At 44.5% G+C, this 24,023-nt stretch overlaps 1 protein-coding gene across 1 annotated transcript in view; it reads left to right on the top strand.

Annotated features, from left to right (window-relative positions):
- MAML2 (mastermind like transcriptional coactivator 2) overlaps positions 1-24,023 on the top strand; it is a 576,438-nt gene that overhangs the window by 302,050 nt on the left and 250,365 nt on the right. Inside the window, exon 2 of the mRNA XM_085621429.1 lies at positions 7,525-8,904. Within this exon, the coding sequence (XP_085477555.1) occupies positions 7,525-8,904 (1,380 nt within the window). The remainder of the gene's footprint in view (positions 1-7,524; positions 8,905-24,023) is intronic.

Genomic DNA, 24,023 nt, shown 5'->3' with positions numbered 1-24,023 from the left:
CCCATTGTGCAGGCTAGAGGCTGTCCCGCAATACCGCGGTGGTCTCAACGGCTCTGGGGCAGTGGCGTCCCGGGTCTACCTCCTCTGTCCGGCGCGTATCGGGAGGATCATTTATACAATGAGAGGAGTTCAAGACCCAATCACTCACAGTGAACACAGTGGTGTAGCGAAGCATAGCTTGTGGACACTGGTGCAATCACATTCGTTTGTACCATAGGAGCAGTGTTAGCGCCAAACTAGCCCCTGCCCGCCTGTTTAATGTCTGAATGCTGATTGGACTGTATCCTGGGTGGCAAGTGCACACCCGCCTCTTGGTCCAAACCCTAAGAACACAATAGGCATAACACTCAGCCCCTCCAGCTGCCCACCACTGTCCGTCTGTACGCACCTCTCTGTCTTCTCGCACGTGTATCACGTTATACGTGGGCTCCCAGCAGACCAGCAGTGGGTGGGGGGTGATCTTCACCATCCGTGGCGCTGGTGAATGGGCGAGGTGTAGCCAATCAGTCCTCTATTGGTGTTGGGCATCAGCAGTGCACTGCCAGCTTGGGGGGAGTAATCTGCACTATTTCCCAGGTCTTCATTTCCCCCAGGGACCACTCTCATCTTCATGCAGAGCACTGGTTCAGGAGCAATCAGGCCAATCGAGCTGTGCCCTGTAGCAGAGCCTTCACTCCCGATCCGCCTCCCGGCCGCCGCAGGACCGCACCGCCAGGCCCTCTCCTCCTCCGAATGAGGTTGTAGTGCGGGAGACAGCGCCAGACGCCGGGGACGCGCGCGATCTCCACCCGTCCCACAGAGGTGCTCTAGGCCGGCAGAATCAAGCCCCGAGGCGCAGACCGGGGCCGGGCGGGAATGTGGCAGTGCTCACCGGTCTTTCACCCACAGCGGGTCCTCCGCAGGTGCTCCGCCGCGCTCCTCGCACCGTGAGGGCAGTGTCTGGCCCCAGCTCTCCCAGCTTCTCCGCCTTCCGATTCAGTAGAGACGCGGTCGTAACGGGTCGCTCCACCTCCCACTGCCGCGCTGCGTGCTCTACGTCTCGCTGTATTTGCACACAGGGTTCCCCGGCTTCACTTTCACTTTCTTGATCCGGGCCCACGAATCGCCACCCGCCTATATAGGGTCCGCCAGTGTGTTTTGGGAGCAGAATCAGTCCCACAGAGGTCCCGCTTCCGCTTCTCACGAACACGCCAGTTGTAGGTATTGTAGACCAGTGTTGAGAGGATGTTTTTTGAAGGATAGGTAGGCGTATGCGAGGAGCTCGCTCACCAAGCGGCCATCTCGCTTCAGGGCTAGCTCCGCCCCCAACATTCATGAAATTCAGAGCTGTAACTAGGAAAGTGATAAGTTGCAACAAGAACAAAGGAGTTGTTCTTATCTTACATTTAGTTTGTACATGTCATAGAGTAGTCAAATTATCATGACAATTTATGGGCGTTTACACAGATTGTATTTCAGAATATCGCAGGGAAAATATATCCACTGCCAGAATATTGTAGCCTAAAATATTGGCAACCACAATATTGTGAAGTTAAATACTCACAGAGAACCATTTGTGCAATAGCTAATGCCACTGCTATCAACGACTCCTTTCAAACTAGAAGCCAAAAGATTCCTAATGGACAAATTCCTTCCCTAATCTGGGCCAGGTTCACTGGCTCGAAATCGTTGATCTTACAACCACTGTTACATCATGTGATTCTGCTCTTCTTTACCGCATTATGCGCTCCCCCTCGTAACCCGTTATTATCTGTTTATTGTGGTACTCTCTTTTGCGTCATTTGTCTGTGAATTTTGCGATTTTTCATGTTGTGTATTCTTACTTGATGTCATTGGTTTTTAGGTCTCGCCTTGCTATCGCGTAAGCGATCGCAAGGCGAGACTATTGTAAGCGGGTTTTAAAGGTGCTCCCAAAAAGCGGATTGCATGGCTAGCACGCGAACAATCACGCGCATCGTGCCACCATGCAATCTGCTTTTTGGGAGCACTTCAAAGGGTCTGCTCCCCCGCCTGGAATGCGCTTCCCCCGCCCCCAAGCGCGCGCGCGCCACGCTCCGCCGGGCTTGTTTTAAAATGCCTCCTTACAACAATAATATACGCATTCCACACTTTTTGAAGCAGAACCTCCCGTAAGATCCTGCACTGCTCAGCTGCTCCCCGTCGCCCTATCAGCCTCATTCAACCGTGAGACTCGTACCAACTTCCAACGCCATGAACCGAAGAGCTAAATCTAACCCTCCAATCATTGTCTTTCCCGAGTTTCCGGGAGATCTGTAAAACGTTTACGCCTTTAGAGGAATAACGAAGCTGCAGTGTTCACTTTTTACAATTTAAATCGACTAGCGCAGCATTAACTTAATACCATATAGAACAACTTCCATTAGTATTTTTCTTATACGATTTTTGGTGCTAAGAAATAATAGTTTTTTATACTTTTATAATTTTTTTATAAAATGTCTATATTCGATAAACATTGAGTACGTTAGAAATTCTTATTGTCAAGTGCACGTTGTAAGGGAAAGAGACATGAAAAATATTTTTTTCTTCACCATCGTTTCTGATACCTTTCACCACATTATATTTTATAATAGTATTTCACCCTGCAAATGTCTGCACTCTCCACGCTAGTATTCCGACACTGCCAGGGTACAGATGCGTGCATCACCGGCCGTGCCACACCTCCGAGTCTACGGAGGTCTGAGAAGTTAAATATTATTTCAGCCAAGGCGGCTAAATCCTCTGTGACTGTTCTCTTTTCTGGTAGCCCTAATTTAAGATCGTTTAGCTATGGTACATTCTACTAATGCCGTTCCCATGCCCTCTCATTTGGACATTAGGGGTGCAGCCAGTGAACAATCCGGCATTTTGCCAGTATGGTTCCCAAGACTAGAAATTCGTAGTCTGTTTGCAAACGCAAACTGGGGACATGCTGAAAGCTTACCTAAGAATGCATTCGGCCCATTGCTTCCCAACTGGCTCTGCGTTTTGTCGCTCACAGTCGCTTGCTTTCTATTGGCATCATTTGTTCCAGCCCCTCCAGTATGTTATTGTTCCTCCCGTGGAGCCTGTACTCCTTACCACCTCTCTAATTGGCTCCTTCTATTCTTCCCTAAATGCTCGCTTTTCAGGAATTATTTTTTCTTTCCCATGAAGTATTCCATGAGAGCGTGTGTTTTTTACAGCAGTCTCCCTTGTATGGTAGTATTTGTTTGTCTCCAGTATCTTTTGTTGATGGTAGTGTTTGTCTCTCGTCGCTCTAATCGGGAAAACAATCAGGGAGACACTGGTCATGTCCACATGTGCATCTGTAGCACTTAACAGCCCCCACACCCAGGTAAGTTATCCTGCATATCCTGTTGACTTACAACAGTGGAGTCTTCACAGGGAATTCATTATTCCATTGCGATTTGTGCAGCTTCTTGTCTCCCTGTCTCCCCTGATTGGCATCTGTGTGTGCTTTCGTGTGTGTCTGGCGGATCAATGGGTGACTGCCTGTCTGAGATCTTCACCATTAAATAAATGACTATTAGCAAAACAGATGTGTCTGGACTTCAATTTCTCGGGCTTGTTGGTGAAAATGTGATTTATTGTCTGCTTTTCTTCAACGAAGAACTGTTGGTAAGTTCTAGCTCACTCGCAAATCCGCATAGTCACATCAAGCTGACCTAGTTATCCAGGCCACAAGGATAACAAGGTGTTATGAATATTAACGTTTAGCTCAATAAACCGTATTCACAACATATTTGCTCCTTTTGTAACAATATAACTATTGTGCTGTTTCAACAACAGTTTTCAAGGAGAAAAAGCTGCCTTTTGCTGATATGCCTTTGGCAATAATAATTCTTAAAAAAACAAGCTTTTGCAATGCAATAGGTCTCGCATTTATAGAAGTTTGAGCTATTGGCATTGTAAATGACAATGCTTTTTATTTAAGTTTTTTTTTTTTTTAAACATAAATAAAAGGCACTGTCATTTACAATGCCAATAGCTCAAACTCGTATAACAGCGAGACCTATTGCATTGCAAATGCTTGTTTGATCTTCCTTCCACCCTTTTGTAAAGCGCTCTGATATCCTTCGGGATCTGGTTTGCGCTATATAAATCTTTATAAATAAAAATAAGTAAATAAGTATAGATTTGTTGTTTATTACTCCACATCTCCCTACCTTAAAGATCTATGTATCCTCAAGTTATATATTATGTTAGTGTGTATTGTGCAGGACATCATTACAAATTCGCAAATCTGGCCGAAATAATTTACATATGTCAGAGCTTATTTGTGCCTTTCTGCACCTTTGATCAGAATGTGCTTTTGTGCATTACCTTGCAATCCCACGATAGAACTTTGTCTGGTATGAATGTGTATGTTTTTTGAGATTCAGGTTTCTGTCATTGCTGCACTTTTAATATAGTTATTTGTATGAGATCTTTGTGATTGAACACAATCTCAGTTGTTGATTAGGCCTTTTTCACATGTGTCTGTTTTTTTCCCTTTGTGAATTATTGGACAGCCTTCAGACGAGCAGGCATTCTATAGACTCAGCAGTGCCATATTCAATTCTCTTTTCACAACTAGCGCTATCTGGGCTCAAAGCTGTATTACTTTACCCTTACTTACTTACTAATAACTTTATTCGATTGTAATGTTTACAATCATAAAAGCACAGTTCATAAACATACATTCATATACATATTTCATAAACAGTTTAAAAACGAGCTATCCAGTTCATTTGTAAGACAGGCAGATTATATAAACATTATAAACAAGAGCACAGGCAGGATGAACAAGTTTAAGAATATAAATAATTATACAAAATTAAAAAGATTAAAAGGTACAGCAATAATAGCAGCATAGTTATCCCTCCATACTTCTCCTAAAAATAATGGCTAGTTTCAAAAAACTGCAAACATATAAGGTGCAGTCACAATTCAGGAGTTGAAGGAAATAAAGTGCTGGTTTAATCTGTGTAAATTTTAGTTTTTTTAAGCAAGGCTTTAAATATAGCCTCCGAGGTACTGTGTAATAAGGACAAATAAATAGAAAGTGCGCCAATAGTCTATTTATATGTGATAGTGGTGAAGAGCTCTGACAGCAAGTGATTTTGCACATAAAACACAATGCCATTAATAAATGTAATCTCATTATTTCACCTCATGGTCGCATTTTTTATTTAAATATGACTTCAATTTGACAAGCCCTTGAAAAATGGCCGGTAATAAAAATAAAGGAAAGACTATACATGCAACCACCTTTCCCCTTCATGATGTGGTATTGTCGTTTCAAATTAAGTGAAAAATGAAATTGAAGGCAGATTGTAGGCCATGAGGACCACTTCTTTTGTTACTGGTAAACAAATTAAGCACAGCATATGCAAGTAAATGTCCAAACAAAGTGGTGTTAGAGGGGCAGCATTGTGCGCTAAAGGTTTTGCTTCTGTGGCAATATACTTCATTAAAATATATGTTTTTTAAATTAGTGACAGATTACAATATGGGATGACTGTTTTGAACTCATATTTATGTGTCTCAAAGTTCGACCAAGACTTGTCCCGAGTGGCTATTATTGTATTATCAGAGTGACACACATTTCAGCGTGAGCCATGGCTCTCTGCCCATGGTTGTCTGCTGCAGCCACCGGGCCCCCTCCACAATTTGCTTTTTCCTTCTAGATTTAAATATATGACTCAGAAACCAGTAACCAGCGTATCCTTTTTGGGCAAACTTAATTGGGCTAATGGACGGAAACCCTCGCTCAAATCTCCTAATCCCGCGATGAGTTGTGATTTTACAAAGAAGGGGGCGAGCTAAAATGTTGTTTTTAGAAACTTTGATGTTGCTCAGGAAGGTTTTGGTATAGTTCACTGCCCTTTGATGTTGATCATAGAGTGAGATTATTAGCCTGACACAATCTTTTTTCATTTTATTCCTAATGGCATTTAAAGTGGCCATTGCTCAGTTTGTGGTTGTTTAGGAATGCGCCCTGTGTGTTATCGACTTAATGGTAGCAGGGCTTTGTCTTTCCACGTCGGTGTTAATCTTGTACAAACAGTGAGTCACAGAGGGAGAAAACTCTGTGTATTCTGCACACTGCTAGAAACAAGTACAGGGAAGTCTGTCTCCTTCCAAGCAGGCACAAACACACATCTATGACCACACAGAATGTGTGGGTGAGTGCCTTGTTGAAATTATTGCAGCTTTGAGACCAGTGCCTCATGCAATGGTGTTAAAAGTGAAATCAACATATCTCGAGAATGAACTATTCTATCCAATCACAATTACAGTTGTGTTTAATTATATGTCCTACTGCAGTCCAATAGTCTTCCTCCTGGACATTAAATGTGGGAGTTTACACTTTATGGGCAACATCACCCCTTTCTTCAAATGTTAAGTACAACAATCGGCAGATGAAAGGCTTTCTCAAGTGCCCAGGTCATTATTGCACCCTGCGTGCAGCAATTGTAATAACAAATATCAATAACTCTTGCTATCTTTGAACAAAATTGAATGGTTTCTTGCTAAAATCTACAAATAATGTTGCAGACAATGGATTGTGTGGCGAATACGGCAAATTGATATTTATGGGAAAAACATTATATCTGCATAATCTTGTTTCTTCAGTGGTTCTGGTTCCATAGTACTTAAAATAATCATACTAATATAGCTGAAAAGGTGCAAAGTGTCACACATTCTAGACACTTAGATCAGTATGTGTAGTTTTCATGACAAATTTTGGGATCAGATAAACCTTTTTTCTCTAACAAAACCACCAGCAAATTCTGAGACCAAATCAACATTTTCGACTTCATGAGATTTCCTCTAATAGCTCTACTGTTCTTAGAATCGCTGTAGTACCATCAATAACCAATTTCATTTGTGCTTAAGTAGTCACCATTTCCTGTGTAAATTGTCTTTAGTAGTTGTTTCCCCCAAACTAGTCACCCATTGAAATTAATGTCATTAAAACATTTATGTTAGGGGTCACTGTCGGGGTGCCCTAAGAAAGTCCAAAAACAATGCAGCACAATTTCCCATTGTGTAATCTTACATTTAAAACTGCATTAAGAAAAAAACATAAAATCATCCAAAAATATTGTGAATTAAATTAGTATTTTCAATTAAATTCTGATTAAAATAGCAATACTCTTGGCTGGATGGTTAAGGGGGGGGAGTAAGGCCCTTGTTCTTTCTATGGACTTCTGACTCAGACCATTTCAATTACCTCCCTTAATCTCCTTCCATACGTGTATAATATCATTTACTTAAAGTACTTTAGACATATATATGTATCATTGATGGGCCTATGATACTCTGGCATATTTGTCTCATAGAATATATTGGTTATTGATCGAATAGTAATGACTTGCTTTAATCGGACGCTTTCTGACACAATTTAGACTTTGGGTGGTGTTAAGTATAAAAGTGTTGTGCCAAAAAACCCTAACACCTTACATGCTATAGATATAAGATGTGATTGTGTTGTCGAGATAAGCTTCTAAAATGTGGATTTTCTTTTACAAATTCCAGCTCCAAGGTTCCCTGAAGAGAAAGCTGGTGGTAAACCCATCTCTTGGAAACATCAAGCGACAAAATGGCCTTTCTGGGTGTGCATTCCTTGACAACAAAAGGGCACAGGTGAATGACAAGCTTTTAGCGGGAGCAAGTGGAAATCAAATGAACAATGGACTAAGTCATCCTTCGTCAGGAATGATGCCTAATGGGCAAGGTGTACATGGAAAGTCCAACAACGACAATTTTAACCTAACTCTCAAAGACATAAAGAAAGAGCCAGGTGAGTCCATGCCCTGCAGCAAACACCTAGATTGTCAAATGTCTTCTGAAAACATGTTCCCAGGCAGATATGAAGATGACTTTGCGGATCAGATGATGGATGCAGACCTTCAGGAACTGTTCAATGAACTAACTGATATGTCAGTACCACCAATGAGTGACCTGGAGCTACAGAATATGATAAATATCACAATAAAGCAAGATGAGCCATTTAATATTGATCTGGGACAGCAAAACCAAAGGTGCTCACCTAAGCCTTCTTTGCCAATGGACAAAATAGTGATAAAAACTGAATATTCCCCAGGTTCAAGCCAAGCATCTGCCGGTTCTCCACAAATGAGGCCTTCTTCCGAAGGAACAGCGTTTTCAATGTCCAGTGCTGCAATGTCCACTTCTTCACCTGTTACTTCAGTGCCTTTGAGCCAAGCGCAGTCTTCCTGTTCCAGCAGAGTGCTGCCTACTTGGCAGGAAGTATCCCATGCACAACAACTGAAACAAATTGCAGCCAACAGACAGCAGCATGCATTAATTCAACTGCAGCAGCAGCACCAACAGAATCAGACATCTAACTGGTCAACATTATCATCATCTGGTCCCTCAGCAGGCTCTTTCAGTCAAGAAAAAGTTCCAAGTCCTTCCCTTCGCCAGCAGCAGTTCAGTCCACACACTTCACAAATACCTGGAATGACTAACAATGGCATTCAGTCAAAGGGGATGAACAACTACCTTTATAAACCTAACTCCACCCCCCAAAATAATCACTTGGACATGATGATGCAACAAAAAAAACAAGACATAAACTTTATAAATAATCCCCACGCTGCAGGTGAGCCACACCATAGCAGCACAAAGTCCTTATTTCACTTCAGCTCAGAGCAAACAAACCATCAGGCGCCTTTGGTCCTGAGTTCCCAGAACAAGCCTTCCATCGTGCACTATACCCAACAACAGCCGTCTTCTGCAGCAACCCAGCAACAGCAGCACCCTACCCAGGCTCAATCGCTTCTTCGACCTCCAAATGTGCCGATGATATTGCAACAGAAGCTGATGCTTCAGAAAATCCTGCAGAACCAGCATGGCCAAGGACTGCAGTACTCTGTTTTGCAGCATCGTCAGGTAAGATCTTCAGCTCTCTAAAATAAATGTATATTGTTAAAATCAGTATGCGTATTTATTGATATAAATGTAATTAATACGACTCAAATATGTACTTTGGTGGTTACCTTCAACCATGACACAATACTACTGAACTTGTTTTCTAGACTGCCACATACCTAGAATTTCTCCCCTATGCAAGATATCAGTGTATGCACTGGTGCCATTAGTATGCCCCCTACTGCTCTCCAGATCCCTTTGTGAGCTGCCTTGTTAGAGGCAATGAATGGACTTAAATTCATCAGAATTCAAAGGGAAGCGGAAGTGAAGCCACTCGATCATTGAAAACAGATGGCATCAGAAGACTGATCCCTTATCCCATCAGCATTAGAAGCGGAGGCTACAGAAAGTGCCCCGGATTCTTACTGCCCACTTTGTTTCCTCTTTTTGCTGTCACCTTGCATGGCTCCCGACACTGGAGGTAGTCAGGACAGTGCCAAGGGTACCAAGGAGCCAGCTGCTTCTCCTACCTACCTCTGACGGCCTTACATGAGGCAGTGCTCTTTTATCATCTCATGTGAGACGCGCAGAAATATAAGGCTGTGTGTAAATATAGGAGTAAATGAGGTTGAGAGAGTTTAATGCAGCCGAGTAATCCTTCGTCATGATACACGACTGAAGTGGGGGAGGCCCACTCATGAAATGTGAAAAAAGTTATTTTTTTACAGAAAGTGAAGTGTTTTTTTATTTTTTTAACAATCTATCAGTAGAAGAGGTGGGGACAAAAACGACTGCAGGAAAGCATCTAGAATAATGGGGTTGATGGTGATTATATTATTGCATTTTCTGTGTTTTCACATCAAATTTGTTTCACAGGGTTGCACATTCCAAAGCGAATTTTATAAAAGATATTGTTGGCAACGGTGCTCTTTTTTATAAAATATATGCAATATGTATATATTTGTGCCTGTCATATATTGTCTTTATGAGACGTTCAGGAGTGCTGCAGTAAAGGCTAGTAATCTAATATTTTAAGCCTTTGAGGAAAGTTAGAATTACTTCTTATTTGCAGGTGTACAGCAGGCCCTACATAACATGCTTTACAGTATAACACATCCTTGCACCTTTGTGAGGTTGGTAATTCATAATATGTTCTCATTGAGTTATTGTAACCTACTAATAATAATGACATCCAGATGTTCATCTCAACACATAACACTAAGTTCTACTGAAATAAACTGTTCATGTTGCACTTGGTTTTTCTGCAGTGATCCCACAGTGCTCTGGAGCTTTGGTTGGCCTGAGATAGCACCTCCGGGCCATTGAAGAGCCACTTTCGCGTGGCCCTGAGTGTTGATAGAAGGGTTCTTGCCCATCTGCCTCAATCCACCGCATGTGAATGGAGCATCAACTGGTAAAACATTAGTTGGAAACCTGATTCCATCACTAGGTTTTAGTAGGTCAAATGCTCCCTGTGTATTTTCTTGTACTGTAAGGTATGGAAGAACGGTGTTCAGGGCCCAGCAGTCCAAGCTCACCACTGAAGCATCGGCGTTGTGAAGGAGTGTGCGTGGTCCACCGTCAACTGTATTTCAAAAACTATTTGCACTTCCTGGTTGGAAGCAAGTACTGAGCAAGGTTTACTCTTTTCTCTAACTTAACCAATTTTTGGGAGAGCGGTGCCATTGAAGATCGCCCATAAATTGTACCACTAATTTAATTTCTTCGATTTACTGTCTTTGTTTTACTTGTCTGTTCACACCTAAATGACACAATCACAGACCATTACCACGGACTATCTCACTCAATGCCTCATAGAGATAGCTGAACCAGTGGCACCAGTTACTCCTACTGCAAACTACTAATAGATAAGGAAAAGGCTGAACTTCTATTAAAATTTCAATGCAGACACAGCCAACAATCACAAGTCACCAGTCGAAGGAGCGCAATCCCAACCCTCCCTCAGCCGTGTATCTCACCATCTGTCTCATTTTAAGAGTGTTACGCCTCTCACATTCATCAAATACAGGACCAGGGCTCCTGGGTGAGGAACCTCTTCTCCATACAGTCTCTCTTCTCACATCCATGCTGGACCAGAACAGCACACTTATCTACAGAATGCACCGTGCCAGGATGATACTGTCCAGGTGCCCAACAGACATACAGACAGGCACATGTGGCATGACCTTGAAACCACAAATACTCATTTCATTCCAGCACGACCCAGGGTTGTATGTCAGAAAATCATTTACAAATATTTTGTTGCATTGGGTGTACATTTTCGATTAATCACTCCAAAGGGGCAATATTTGTGTGGATGCCATTTAGGACATATTTGTTCAGTATATTGGTGATTAAAAATTATTTATCTAGTAAGTGGTCATTCAACAGCACAGTATGGAACATCAATGCATGATGTTCCACGCTTAACCAATTCCCTGCTTCTAGTAGGATCCTTTTTGCTCTTAGATAATGGCTGCGATATTGGCAATACTAAAGTGGTTAATTCCCTTAAAGTCTGATTGATACCAAAAAAACTCAGTGACATAGCAACCAGTGCTTTAAAAAGAAAATGAAAGCAGCAAAACTGAAAGAACCCCTTCCATGTAGAGCAAGTAGGACACTTATATGTGAAAAAATACAAAGAAAGTTATAGAAGCTTGCTGTGTAAAACCCTACTGCAAGCATACAAAGCGCCCAGGTTCCAGGATGGCCCATGTGCTGGTGACTGTACCTGGTCACATGCTCAAAAAAAGTCATTTTTTCTTGGCAACTACTTATGACAGCGTGACAGTGGACCAAAGTGCTACAGGTAAATCCTCTGGTAATTCTTGCTCAGGATTACAAAATGAAGCAAGGGTCTTGGGGCAGGCGATATGCATCTGAAGATTAAAAGCATATAAACGAAGTGGCTGAATGCAGTAGTCCTAAAATGCATTCAAGAGAAGAGCACTTCTATTGTTCTGCACTGAAATATGCCCTGCTTCTCCACTCATTTCTGCACCACAATCCTCACTCATACGTTATTATTCAATGCATTTCATACACCTACAAATGTGAAGTAGCTTCTACAAATCCCACAAGATGTATGCACTTTTGTTTTATGAATAGTATATTTGCCTTCAAATATGCCTATGATGTACATGATCGTATCACATACTATAACTGTGTCTTCCTAGTTATCACATGGATCCAGTTCACACATATTCATTTTCCTAGGCACCTAAGATCGTAGGAATACACACTCAATAATCCAGGCAGGAAAAACAGGATGGGGCATTTAGATAGCATTCACACACAAAAATACCCTCTGCCCATCCAACATCCAATCTCTCCTGCCAAGTTTTATAAAACCCTAGGCCCTTTCATCCATTTACCCACCAAGGTACCAACCTCTTGGCCTAGCCAATGCTTCTTGGAGCAAGAACTCTTCCCCACTGATCTTGGAACTCTTCCTCACCTCCATCTACCATCAAACCTTCTTCAATTTTTGGCTAGAGGACAAAGCACAATATCAACAAAAAAAAGAGAGAGGATTAATTTGAACAAATCCTTATCCCCTGGATAATCAATTTATTACAAAAAGGACGGGTCTACTACATTCAAAAACACTCATTCTTAGAAAACAAGGTTGCCGAGTGCATCCTAGGTGTACTTCGACACCTGATTACTGCGGAACAGGTATTTTTGTGCAAGACAGTAAAAAAAAAGAGATTTTTTAAATTGTCTCAAGGATTCTGTCCCAGGCTAGAAGAAATTGTAATAATGTAGTCCTGGGACAAAGTTAAAAGAGTAAGGGTGGATGTTATGATATTAAATTGATCTTAAACATCCTTGGGTTGATCTACATGTTTCAGCCAATATCGAGTAGATCCCCAGGCTTTCTTCAGGACCAGAGGTGAGAGGGCCGTGGGAAACGACCACAAGGTAGTGAAATTACACACGCTAAGGTATTATGAGAGGGTCGTCTGGTCACTCACAGTTTTTCACCCAGTACGCTGTATCTGCAAAAGAAAAATGTCACAGTGATCTATAGTAACCATTGTATAAACTCGGTTGGATTCAGTATATGATGTGAGCCACCTATTCAGTGTCACATTCACAAAACATGAGCAGAAAGACTATTCCTGCATATCACCCGTGAAAACTATTTTTTTGTCACCAGTATTTGTGATCATGTGCCTTTTGCATATGAGTCAAAAGATGCAAGTGCACCTCTTTCATTCATTATAAGTATTATTTTAGGTAATGTTTGGTCAAATTAATATGTCTTTCTTTCTTAAATCTTTATTTCGACTCAAACGAGTCATAAAAGAAGTCATACAAATACAATTTGAGAAAACAAATTTTCTACAAAGACAATAATAAAAAAAACAATGATAAAAACTATAATATAGAATGGAAGCAGATGCAATTGACAGGAATACTTCGGCATAATCCAAACCACATAGTTACAATTATACATTTCATTTCAACAGATGAATTCTTCTAATATACCATGCTGCTGCTAAATATTTGCTAATAGCAAATACAGTAAGAGGAGATAAATCACTTTTCAGCAGCCTATAGGCGTCTAAGTGGTGCCTGAAGCTCCAGTTCCTGCAAATTGGAACGATCCACTTCCTCCTAGATTTATTGTAAGATGGACAAAAAAATACTAAATGAATATCGTCCTCCAGCTCGCAAGAGCAAGCAGGACAATTTTTAGGGGTGGGCGGGTGCCATTTACTAGTGAGGGCTCTAATTGGGAGCGCATTGTGTCTCCATTGTAAAAATAGTTTTCTCAGAGCAATGGGATTTATGTCATTTAACACAGTTTCCAATTCATAGTGATCCTTCAGGGTTAGAAAAATGGTAGTCATTGATCCCAGAGTATCGCTTGAAATAAATGCCGAAAGATTAGAGTTATAATAAAGTGCAACAAGTTCTTTACGGGATATAGTTGCACAGGCCTCTAGCGGTTTTGTCCAGAGGGTCAAGAGGCCCAACCTAGAAAGTTCACACTTGACATACTTAAGCCATGGAATATTACCTAGAGCTGGATGGAGGTAGAGTTCCATAAGTTCGGAACGATAACTCAAGAGTTCAGGGGTTGTCCAAAGGCGCCTCCAAAAGGTTAGGGGCTTTATACCTAGTTCCTCCCTTATTGGTCTCAGTCCCATATCGAGCCTTAGGGGGAGTAGCGGAGTACTAGATGGAAGTGCAGCCAAGTTTCGTAAGAACTTGTTTTCTGAGGCTGTAATTTCAGGGGCACAATCAGTACCCCATAGTTCGCCGCCATATATTAGAGCCCCACGTGCCTGCATTTTATAAATTTCCAACGGCGGACCAATAGGATGGGTCAAAGATTGATTCCATAATTTCAGAATTCCACCTGCTCTTTGAGTTAACTTTAAATTTGATTTAATCTGATGATGGGACCAAGTCATTTTTTCATTCAAAGTTAGTCCCAAATACTCGAAAGTATGAACTCTCTCTAGGGTAATTCCGTTTATGGTAGGATTAGGGCGAAGGGACCTAGGGGGATTAAAGATCATAAATTTGGTCTTAGCTGTATTGATCTCTAGCCCCCGGTCAGTACAAAAAGAGACGAAGCCGTCCAAGACACGTTGAAGCCCCATAGGGGTCTTAGCTAGGAGCAACGTGTCGTCAGCGAACATAATGGCAGAAATGCCAGAGCCCGCAAGCCGTGGAGCATCTCTATTGGGTACGTCATTTAGGTGGGAGATAAGGCCATTTACATAAAGGCAAAACAACGTGGGCGCAAGGACACATCCCTGCCTTACCCCTCTATCGACAGGGAATCTGGCTGAAAGGGTACCATCTCTCCCACATCTTACCCTTGCATAGTTGTTAGTATGGAGTCGAACTAGTATGTGCAAAAGTGGGCCTGGGAGGCCTATATCTTGTAATACAGTCCATAGTTTTGTGCGGGGAACCAAATCGAATGCCGCACGCAAATCTACAAAGACTGTGTAAAGGGAGCCCCCCTCTATCTTTACAGTTTTCCAGAAGAGCATACACAATCTAAAGATCTGGTCAGTTGTAGAAATGCTCTTGCGGAAACCAGCCTGGTAGATGCTCAAAATCTCAGAGGTCTCAATCCATTCCATGATCCGATCCAAGATCAACCTCGAAAAGAGCATCTGGGCAACATCTATTAAACTAATGGGCCTGTAGTTTCCCGGGAGCAGAGGGGACCCTTTTTTAAAAATTGGCACAACTTCGGCACCAAGCCATGTAAAAGGAACCGGCAGACCATCAAGGATGGCATTGAATAATAGTGTGAGGTAAGGTGCCCATACTCTGGGTTCATGTTTGTACAGATCTCCTGGTACCCCATCTAGCCCTGGTGCTTTGCCTACAGGAAGCTGAGAAATTGCAAGCTGGATCTCGGTTAACGTAAATTTTACTTGTGCCTGACTAGGTACAGCATATAAAGGGGCCGCCATGGCAGATGTTGGAGGCCTATAAAGAGTGCTAAAGTGATTTTCCCAGACTTCTGGGGCAATGTTGTTTTTAACAATTGCAGGAGGTTCGGTTGTACCAGTAGATACGATCAACCAAAATCTCCGGGAATCTCTAGTTTTTAGAGCTGATGTTAAATTTTCCCAGTTTTCTGAAGCCCACTCCGATTTAGCATGTTGTATCAGGCATCTATAAGTCTGTCTTTTGTGTTGAATATCAGGCTTTGAGACTTTCTTCTTTATGGCATCAAGCAATTCACTCTTGGCCAGTCTGCAGGTCTTATTATACCAATTAGGCCGGTTTACCGATCTTCTTTTACAGGGGACAATTTGATTAAACAAATCAGACAGTGTGAGAAATAATTCCTGGTTAACACTAGCCAGTTTTTCATAGTAATTTGGGAGGGGATAGTGCACTAGAGTCTCAGCTACGTTATTTAGAACAGAAGCCACTACAGCATAAACTCGGGATAGTTCTTTATGATTGGAAACCAGTTTGTTCCATTTAATTCTCCGTTTGTTATTTGTAAGAATAGCCGCATCTGAAGGCTCCGTATTAACTGGTGACGCAAGGTCTAAGGGGGTCAAGCCCACCAGAGAAACATCCAATATAAGAGGATTATGATCACTCTCCCCCCTGGGGATAACTTAGAAGTCAAGGACTCTACTCCATTCCTTGGCTTGAACAAAAATGTAATCTAGTCTGGCCTCCCTACCTGGTTTATTAAAAGTGGGCCTTGGGGGATTGTCTAAAATGGTTCGTCCATTACAGGCCCTAATCGAATGAACCATTGTCAAGGAAGTAATCTGGATGGCCAAGGGGGTCCAGGCCCTAGCCATTGGGCCTACAACCTGGGGAATATTCCAGATTTCGTCCTCTTCTAGGTTTATTTGGTCCACCAAACCCTCAAGAGGTTCAAAATGAGAGTTGAAATCACCAGCTATAAGGAGCATTGTATGTTCAGGTATTCCAGTTAAGAAATTTGACAGGGCCTCGATCACCCGGGATTCTGCACAAAAATTCACGGGTCTGGCATATACGTTAATTACCGCCAGCTTAGTATCTAGGCCCCAGTCAAGTAACAAACATAGAATATCCTCAGAGCCAGTAGGGAGGTTCGTAACAGTACATCCCAAGTAAGTAGCAATCCAGATAGTTAAACCACCAGAGGGGCGGCCACGACCACCCCAAACAGCCGGAATTGAATAAGTAGCAAAACCCATTCGATGGTAATCCTGTCTTGCCCAAGTTTCTTGAAAGCAACATATTTGGTGTAGATCTATAAAGGAACCCCATATTGGACAGTCAAGTTTACTTGGTAAGCCTGCTATATTCCATGAGAGGACTTTCTGTCTAGCTATGCAATTAGAAGCGACAACGGGAGTTTTAGAGGCAGGTGGATTACAGAAATCCGACCGAATAGAAGCAATGGTAGGAACAGGGGGAAGGGCTGGGGAAGTAGGCTGAAATTTAGAAGGTGAATGCGCTACAGATGGCAAAACAGACATAGAGGCCTCATGGGGGAGTCAATCTATATCTTCCAGACAAGCATACCTGTTAAAAGTTGAATAATCGGGTCGTATGGGCTCCTCAATATGGGTATGCCTCATCCTACCTCTAAACCGGTTACCCCCAACTTTAGACCAATTGCCATCCGTCTCAGCCTGAAAAAGTGTGTGAATTGGGGGATAGAAGAAAGAAAGAGGTAACGGGTTTATGAGGGAGGTACCATTGCTATCAATCCAATTAAGAATATAGGAAGCTGTTAGACAATTACTAAAATTGACCAAAATGCAGTCACCCTTGATATTCTTCACAGTGCTACCCAACCAAGGAACCCTCCTAACCATTAGGACCTGTGACCTAATATTCGGGGGGAGAGGCCTATGCTTATTAAGCCAGTTAATGACTTTATTTTTTAGAGAAGCATAGGATTCAGACTCGGGAATAGTAAGTTCTGGGACGCCTGTTAGAATAACAACATAGGGTGAAGCTTCAGGTGGGAGATTAATCATCTTTCTCCTATTTGTTAGGGCCATGTTTAGGTGAGTGTGAGCTCCTGAATCCCTGGAAGTTAGGCCCGCATCTATATGATTTGGATTGGATATCGGAATAGAATTCTCAATTAAGGTTTGTGAGTGGCATTGAGCAGGTACAGGAGATGTATTTGGGCCGGCAGAAGGTATGAGCAAGGTATTGGGTAAGGTGTTGGGTATGGATTCAGGGATTCTTGGAATGGATTCTCGAATTCTAGATTGAGGGATATCCTTCCTGGGAAAAGAGTTCACAGCACCTAAATTGGCCCTACACGCTCCACATACAACATGTGAATTGCCTCTGCTTTCTAATAGATTAGTGGGGGATGTTACAGCCTTTTCTATTTCCTTTAGCCTTGCATCAATTGCATCAAACCTGGCAAGCAGTGGGAGAAAATGACCCTTAAGAGCAGTATTTATAATGGCGGTAAGTCGACCATCCCCCTCATCGTGTTCCGGATCACGGTCAGAAATAAGTATAGGAGTATTAAGTGACGGTGAGGAAAGTTCCGGTAGAGATTTAGAGGTACCATTATTGGATTGAGTAGACCTAGTACGTGTTGAAGTAGATACATTAGTAGTACTAATATAAGGTCTATCAAGTCTGGCTTTCTTCCCTATCTTGTAGATTCCCACACGTTTTCTTTTAGGTAGAGCACCCTCATTAGCAACCTGGGCACGATTCGGGGGCAATACCAGCAATGAGGGTTGCGTAGTTTGGTCAGTAGCCTCGAGAATAGATTGGGGAGTGTCTCTACATGAGGGAGAACTGGATCTTAAATCATGTAATACAGATTCAATGGTGTGATCAATGCTGTCCATTAATGCTGCCTGCGAGTCATCAAAATTGGATGGGGAGCCTACGGACGCAATTAGTCCCAGAGATGACCTACGCGTACTGGCAATCCCATCGGATAAACGCCTTTCAAGCATATTCAATTCCCCCTGAATTACAGAATTAGCCCTAGTAATAAAATTGTCCAATGTACCAGAAACTTTTGATTGGCATCTCGGTAGCTTACTTCGAGTGTCCATAGTGGCCGGTTGCCTCGGGATCAGTTGGAATAATGTGCGACAGAAAAGGGACAGGGCCCGGTCCGGTCTTGACCGTGCTTGAACGGGCTTAAACGGGCCCGCCCTTGGCCCGGGCTTCGCCCGGACTGCGCCCCGCACGCGTCCCGCTCACGCGAGAGGTGGTAAAAATTAAATAGGCAGGAGGAGGAGTCGGGAAGAGGAACCAGGTGCAGGGAATCAGCAGTTGAGAGAAGCACCCTGGTCCTCGCAGTCCCGTGTGAGAAAGAGTTTTATTTTAAAAGCCCTGTGCCTTTAAAAATATTTCAGCGTGCTGTCCTCGCCGGGATCCTTTAGGTAGGAGAGTTCTTGCCCATCCAGAGCGTGGTACTGAGTCCTGAGCCTGCGAGTGGCTCCCGCGAAGCGGGGGCCGCGAGGCGTAATGTAGTGGCCGAGGGAGGAGTCGGGAAGAGGAACCAGGTGCAGGGAATCAGCAGTTGAGAGAAGCACCCTGGTCCTCGCAGTCCCGTGTGAGAAAGAGTTTTATTTTAAAAGCCCCGTGCCTTTAAAAATATTTCAGCGTGCTGTCCTCGCCGGGATCCTTTAGGTAGGAGAGTTCTTGCCCATCCAGAGCGTGGTACTGAGTCCTGAGCCTGCGAGCGGCTCCCGCAAAGTGGGGGCCGCGAGGCGTAATGTAGTGGCCGAGGGAGGAGTCGGGAAGAGGAACCAGGTGCAAGGAATCAGCAGTTGAGAGAAGCACCCTGGTCCTCGCAGTCCCGTGTGAGAAAGAGTTTTATTTTAAAAGCCCCGTGCCTTTAAAAATATTTCGTTACAACAAACAATTGATGGACGGAATGCTGACAATGCAGACATTCTCCCCCAGTCAAGAGATCTGGGTTAAATCCATCGTTCTTTTGCCCACTACGCCACCCCAGTTTAGACATGGCCATATGCAAATCAGTCTTGACCCTGTGCCTCATGGGAACAGTCCAGCCCGAACTGCCAAGCCATGTCTTCCCTGGACCGGAATCAAGCATCCTAGGACCGGTTTCTGGCTATCAGCCGTCATCAGCCAGGATAGCTTGACTCCAGTGGCGTAGTGAGCACGGGTCCCACGTCTGGGAATACCCATCCCACTTAGGGCAAAAAGCGTTACAACAAACAATTGATGGACGGAATGCTGACAATGCAGACATTCTCCCCCAGTCAAGAGATCTGGGTTAAATCCATCGTTCTTTTGCCCACTACGCCACCCCAGTTTAGACATGGCCATATGCAAATCAGTCTTGACCCTGTGCCTCATGGGAACAGTCCAGCCCGAACTGCCAAGCCATGTCTTCCCTGGACCGGAATCAAGCATCCTAGGACCGGTTTCTGGCTATCAGCCGTCATCAGCCAGGATAGCTTGACTCCAGTGGCGTAGTGAGCACGGGTCCCACGTCTGGGAATACCCATCCCACTTAGGGCAAAAAGCGTTACAACAAACAATTGATGGACGGAATGCTGACAATGCAGACATTCTCCCCCAGTCAAGAGATCTGGGTTAAATCCATCGTTCTTTTGCCCACTACGCCACCCCAGTTTAGACATGGCCATATGCAAATCAGTCTTGACCCTGTGCCTCATGGGAACAGTCCAGCCCGAACTGCCAAGCCATGTCTTCCCTGGACCGGAATCAAGCATCCTAGGACCGGTTTCTGGCTATCAGCCGTCATCAGCCAGGATAGCTTGACTCCAGTGGCGTAGTGAGCACGGGTCCCACGTCTGGGAATACCCATCCCACTTAGGGCAAAAAGCGTTACAACAAACAATTGATGGACGGAATGCTGACAATGCAGACATTCTCCCCCAGTCAAGAGATCTGGGTTAAATCCATCGTTCTTTTGCCCACTACGCCACCCCAGTTTAGACATGGCCATATGCAAATCAGTCTTGACCCTGTGCCTCATGGGAACAGTCCAGCCCGAACTGCCAAGCCATGTCTTCCCTGGACCGGAATCAAGCATCCTAGGACCGGTTTCTGGCTATCAGCCGTCATCAGCCAGGATAGCTTGACTCCAGTGGCGTAGTGAGCACGGGTCCCACGTCTGGGAATACCCATCCCACTTAGGGCAAAAAGCGTTACAACAAACAATTGATGGACGGAATGCTGACAATGCAGACATTCTCCCCCAGTCAAGAGATCTGGGTTAAATCCATCGTTCTTTTGCCCACTACGCCACCCCAGTTTAGACATGGCCATATGCAAATCAGTCTTGACCCTGTGCCTCATGGGAACAGTCCAGCCCGAACTGCCAAGCCATGTCTTCCCTGGACCGGAATCAAGCATCCTAGGACCGGTTTCTGGCTATCAGCCGTCATCAGCCAGGATAGCTTGACTCCAGTGGCGTAGTGAGCACGGGTCCCACGTCTGGGAATACCCATCCCACTTAGGGCAAAAAGCGTTACAACATTGTACTGGGGTGAATGTATGACATTGTTCTGCATTCTGTCCATCAATTGTTATTTTTGCATTTGTCACCCCGAGTGGAAAGGGTATGCTCAGACGTGAGTCCCTTGCTCTCCATGCCACTGGAATCAGGCTATCCTGGCTGACGAGGGCTGAAAGCCCGAAACCGGTCCTAGGATGCTTGTTTCCAGTCCAGGGAGGACCTGGCTTGGCAGTTCGGGCTGGACTGTTCCCATGGGGCACAGGGTCAAGACTGATTTGCATATGGCTGGGTTCAAACTGGAATGGCATGGTGAGCAAAAAAACGATGGATTTAGGCCCAGATCTCTGTACTGGGGTGAATGTATGACATTGTTCTGCATTCTGTCCATCAATTGTTATTTTTGCATTTGTCACCCCGAGTGGAAAGGGTATGCTCAGACGTGAGTCCCTTGCTCTCCATGCCACTGGAATCAGGCTATCCTGGCTGACGAGGGCTGAAAGCCCGAAACCGGTCCTAGGATGCTTGTTTCCAGTCCAGGGAGGACCTGGCTTGGCAGTTCGGGCTGGACTGTTCCCATGGGGCACAGGGTCAAGACTGATTTGCATATGGCTGGGTTCAAACTGGAATGGCATGGTGAGCAAAAAAACGATGGATTTAGGCCCAGATCTCTGTACTGGGGTGAATGTATGACATTGTTCTGCATTCTGTCCATCAATTGTTATTTTTGCATTTGTCACCCCGAGTGGAAAGGGTATGCTCAGACGTGAGTCCCTTGCTCTCCATGCCACTGGAATCAGGCTATCCTGGCTGACGAGGGCTGAAAGCCCGAAACCGGTCCTAGGATGCTTGTTTCCAGTCCAGGGAGGACCTGGCTTGGCAGTTCGGGCTGGACTGTTCCCATGGGGCACAGGGTCAAGACTGATTTGCATATGGCTGGGTTCAAACTGGAATGGCATGGTGAGCAAAAAAACGATGGATTTAGGCCCAGATCTCTGTACTGGGGTGAATGTATGACATTGTTCTGCATTCTGTCCATCAATTGTTATTTTTGCATTTGTCACCCCGAGTGGAAAGGGTATGCTCAGACGTGAGTCCCTTGCTCTCCATGCCACTGGAATCAGGCTATCCTGGCTGACGAGGGCTGAAAGCCCGAAACCGGTCCTAGGATGCTTGTTTCCAGTCCAGGGAGGACCTGGCTTGGCAGTTCGGGCTGGACTGTTCCCATGGGGCACAGGGTCAAGACTGATTTGCATATGGCTGGGTTCAAACTGGAATGGCATGGTGAGCAAAAAAACGATGGATTTAGGCCCAGATCTCTGTACTGGGGTGAATGTATGACATTGTTCTGCATTCTGTCCATCAATTGTTATTTTTGCATTTGTCACCCCGAGTGGAAAGGGTATGCTCAGACGTGAGTCCCTTGCTCTCCATGCCACTGGAATCAGGCTATCCTGGCTGACGAGGGCTGAAAGCCCGAAACCGGTCCTAGGATGCTTGTTTCCAGTCCAGGGAGGACCTGGCTTGGCAGTTCGGGCTGGACTGTTCCCATGGGGCACAGGGTCAAGACTGATTTGCATATGGCTGGGTTCAAACTGGAATGGCATGGTGAGCAAAAAAACGATGGATTTAGGCCCAGATCTCTGTACTGGGGTGAATGTATGACATTGTTCTGCATTCTGTCCATCAATTGTTATTTTTGCATTTGTCACCCCGAGTGGAAAGGGTATGCTCAGACGTGAGTCCCTTGCTCTCCATGCCACTGGAATCAGGCTATCCTGGCTGACGAGGGCTGAAAGCCCGAAACCGGTCCTAGGATGCTTGTTTCCAGTCCAGGGAGGACCTGGCTTGGCAGTTCGGGCTGGACTGTTCCCATGGGGCACAGGGTCAAGACTGATTTGCATATGGCTGGGTTCAAACTGGAATGGCATGGTGAGCAAAAAAACGATGGATTTAGGCCCAGATCTCTGTACTGGGGTGAATGTATGACATTGTTCTGCATTCTGTCCATCAATTGTTATTTTTGCATTTGTCACCCCGAGTGGAAAGGGTATGCTCAGACGTGAGTCCCTTGCTCTCCATGCCACTGGAATCAGGCTATCCTGGCTGACGAGGGCTGAAAGCCCGAAACCGGTCCTAGGATGCTTGTTTCCAGTCCAGGGAGGACCTGGCTTGGCAGTTCGGGCTGGACTGTTCCCATGGGGCACAGGGTCAAGACTGATTTGCATATGGCTGGGTTCAAACTGGAATGGCATGGTGAGCAAAAAAACGATGGATTTAGGCCCAGATCTCTGTACTGGGGTGAATGTATGACATTGTTCTGCATTCTGTCCATCAATTGTTATTTTTGCATTTGTCACCCCGAGTGGAAAGGGTATGCTCAGACGTGAGTCCCTTGCTCTCCATGCCACTGGAATCAGGCTATCCTGGCTGACGAGGGCTGAAAGCCCGAAACCGGTCCTAGGATGCTTGTTTCCAGTCCAGGGAGGACCTGGCTTGGCAGTTCGGGCTGGACTGTTCCCATGGGGCACAGGGTCAAGACTGATTTGCATATGGCTGGGTTCAAACTGGAATGGCATGGTGAGCAAAAAAACGATGGATTTAGGCCCAGATCTCTGTACTGGGGTGAATGTATGACATTGTTCTGCATTCTGTCCATCAATTGTTATTTTTGCATTTGTCACCCCGAGTGGAAAGGGTATGCTCAGACGTGAGTCCCTTGCTCTCCATGCCACTGGAATCAGGCTATCCTGGCTGACGAGGGCTGAAAGCCCGAAACCGGTCCTAGGATGCTTGTTTCCAGTCCAGGGAGGACCTGGCTTGGCAGTTCGGGCTGGACTGTTCCCATGGGGCACAGGGTCAAGACTGATTTGCATATGGCTGGGTTCAAACTGGAATGGCATGGTGAGCAAAAAAACGATGGATTTAGGCCCAGATCTCTGTACTGGGGTGAATGTATGACATTGTTCTGCATTCTGTCCATCAATTGTTATTTTTGCATTTAAAAATATTTCAGCGTGCTGTCCTCGCCGGGATCCTTTAGGTAGGAGAGTTCTTGCCCATCCAGAGCGTGGTACTGAGTCCTGAGCCTGCAATATGTATTTATGCATGCAAAGTTACTTCACGTTGCGTGCATCACGAGGGTGAAGCCACAATTGTAGGTCCATACTCTCCTTCAAACATTATCACGTGTGAT

This window comes from Triturus cristatus, chromosome 8 (genome assembly GCF_964204655.1).
Source record: "Triturus cristatus chromosome 8, aTriCri1.1, whole genome shotgun sequence".
NCBI lineage: Eukaryota > Metazoa > Chordata > Amphibia > Caudata > Salamandridae > Triturus > Triturus cristatus.
This window is presented reverse-complemented; position numbering and strand designations above follow the sequence as displayed.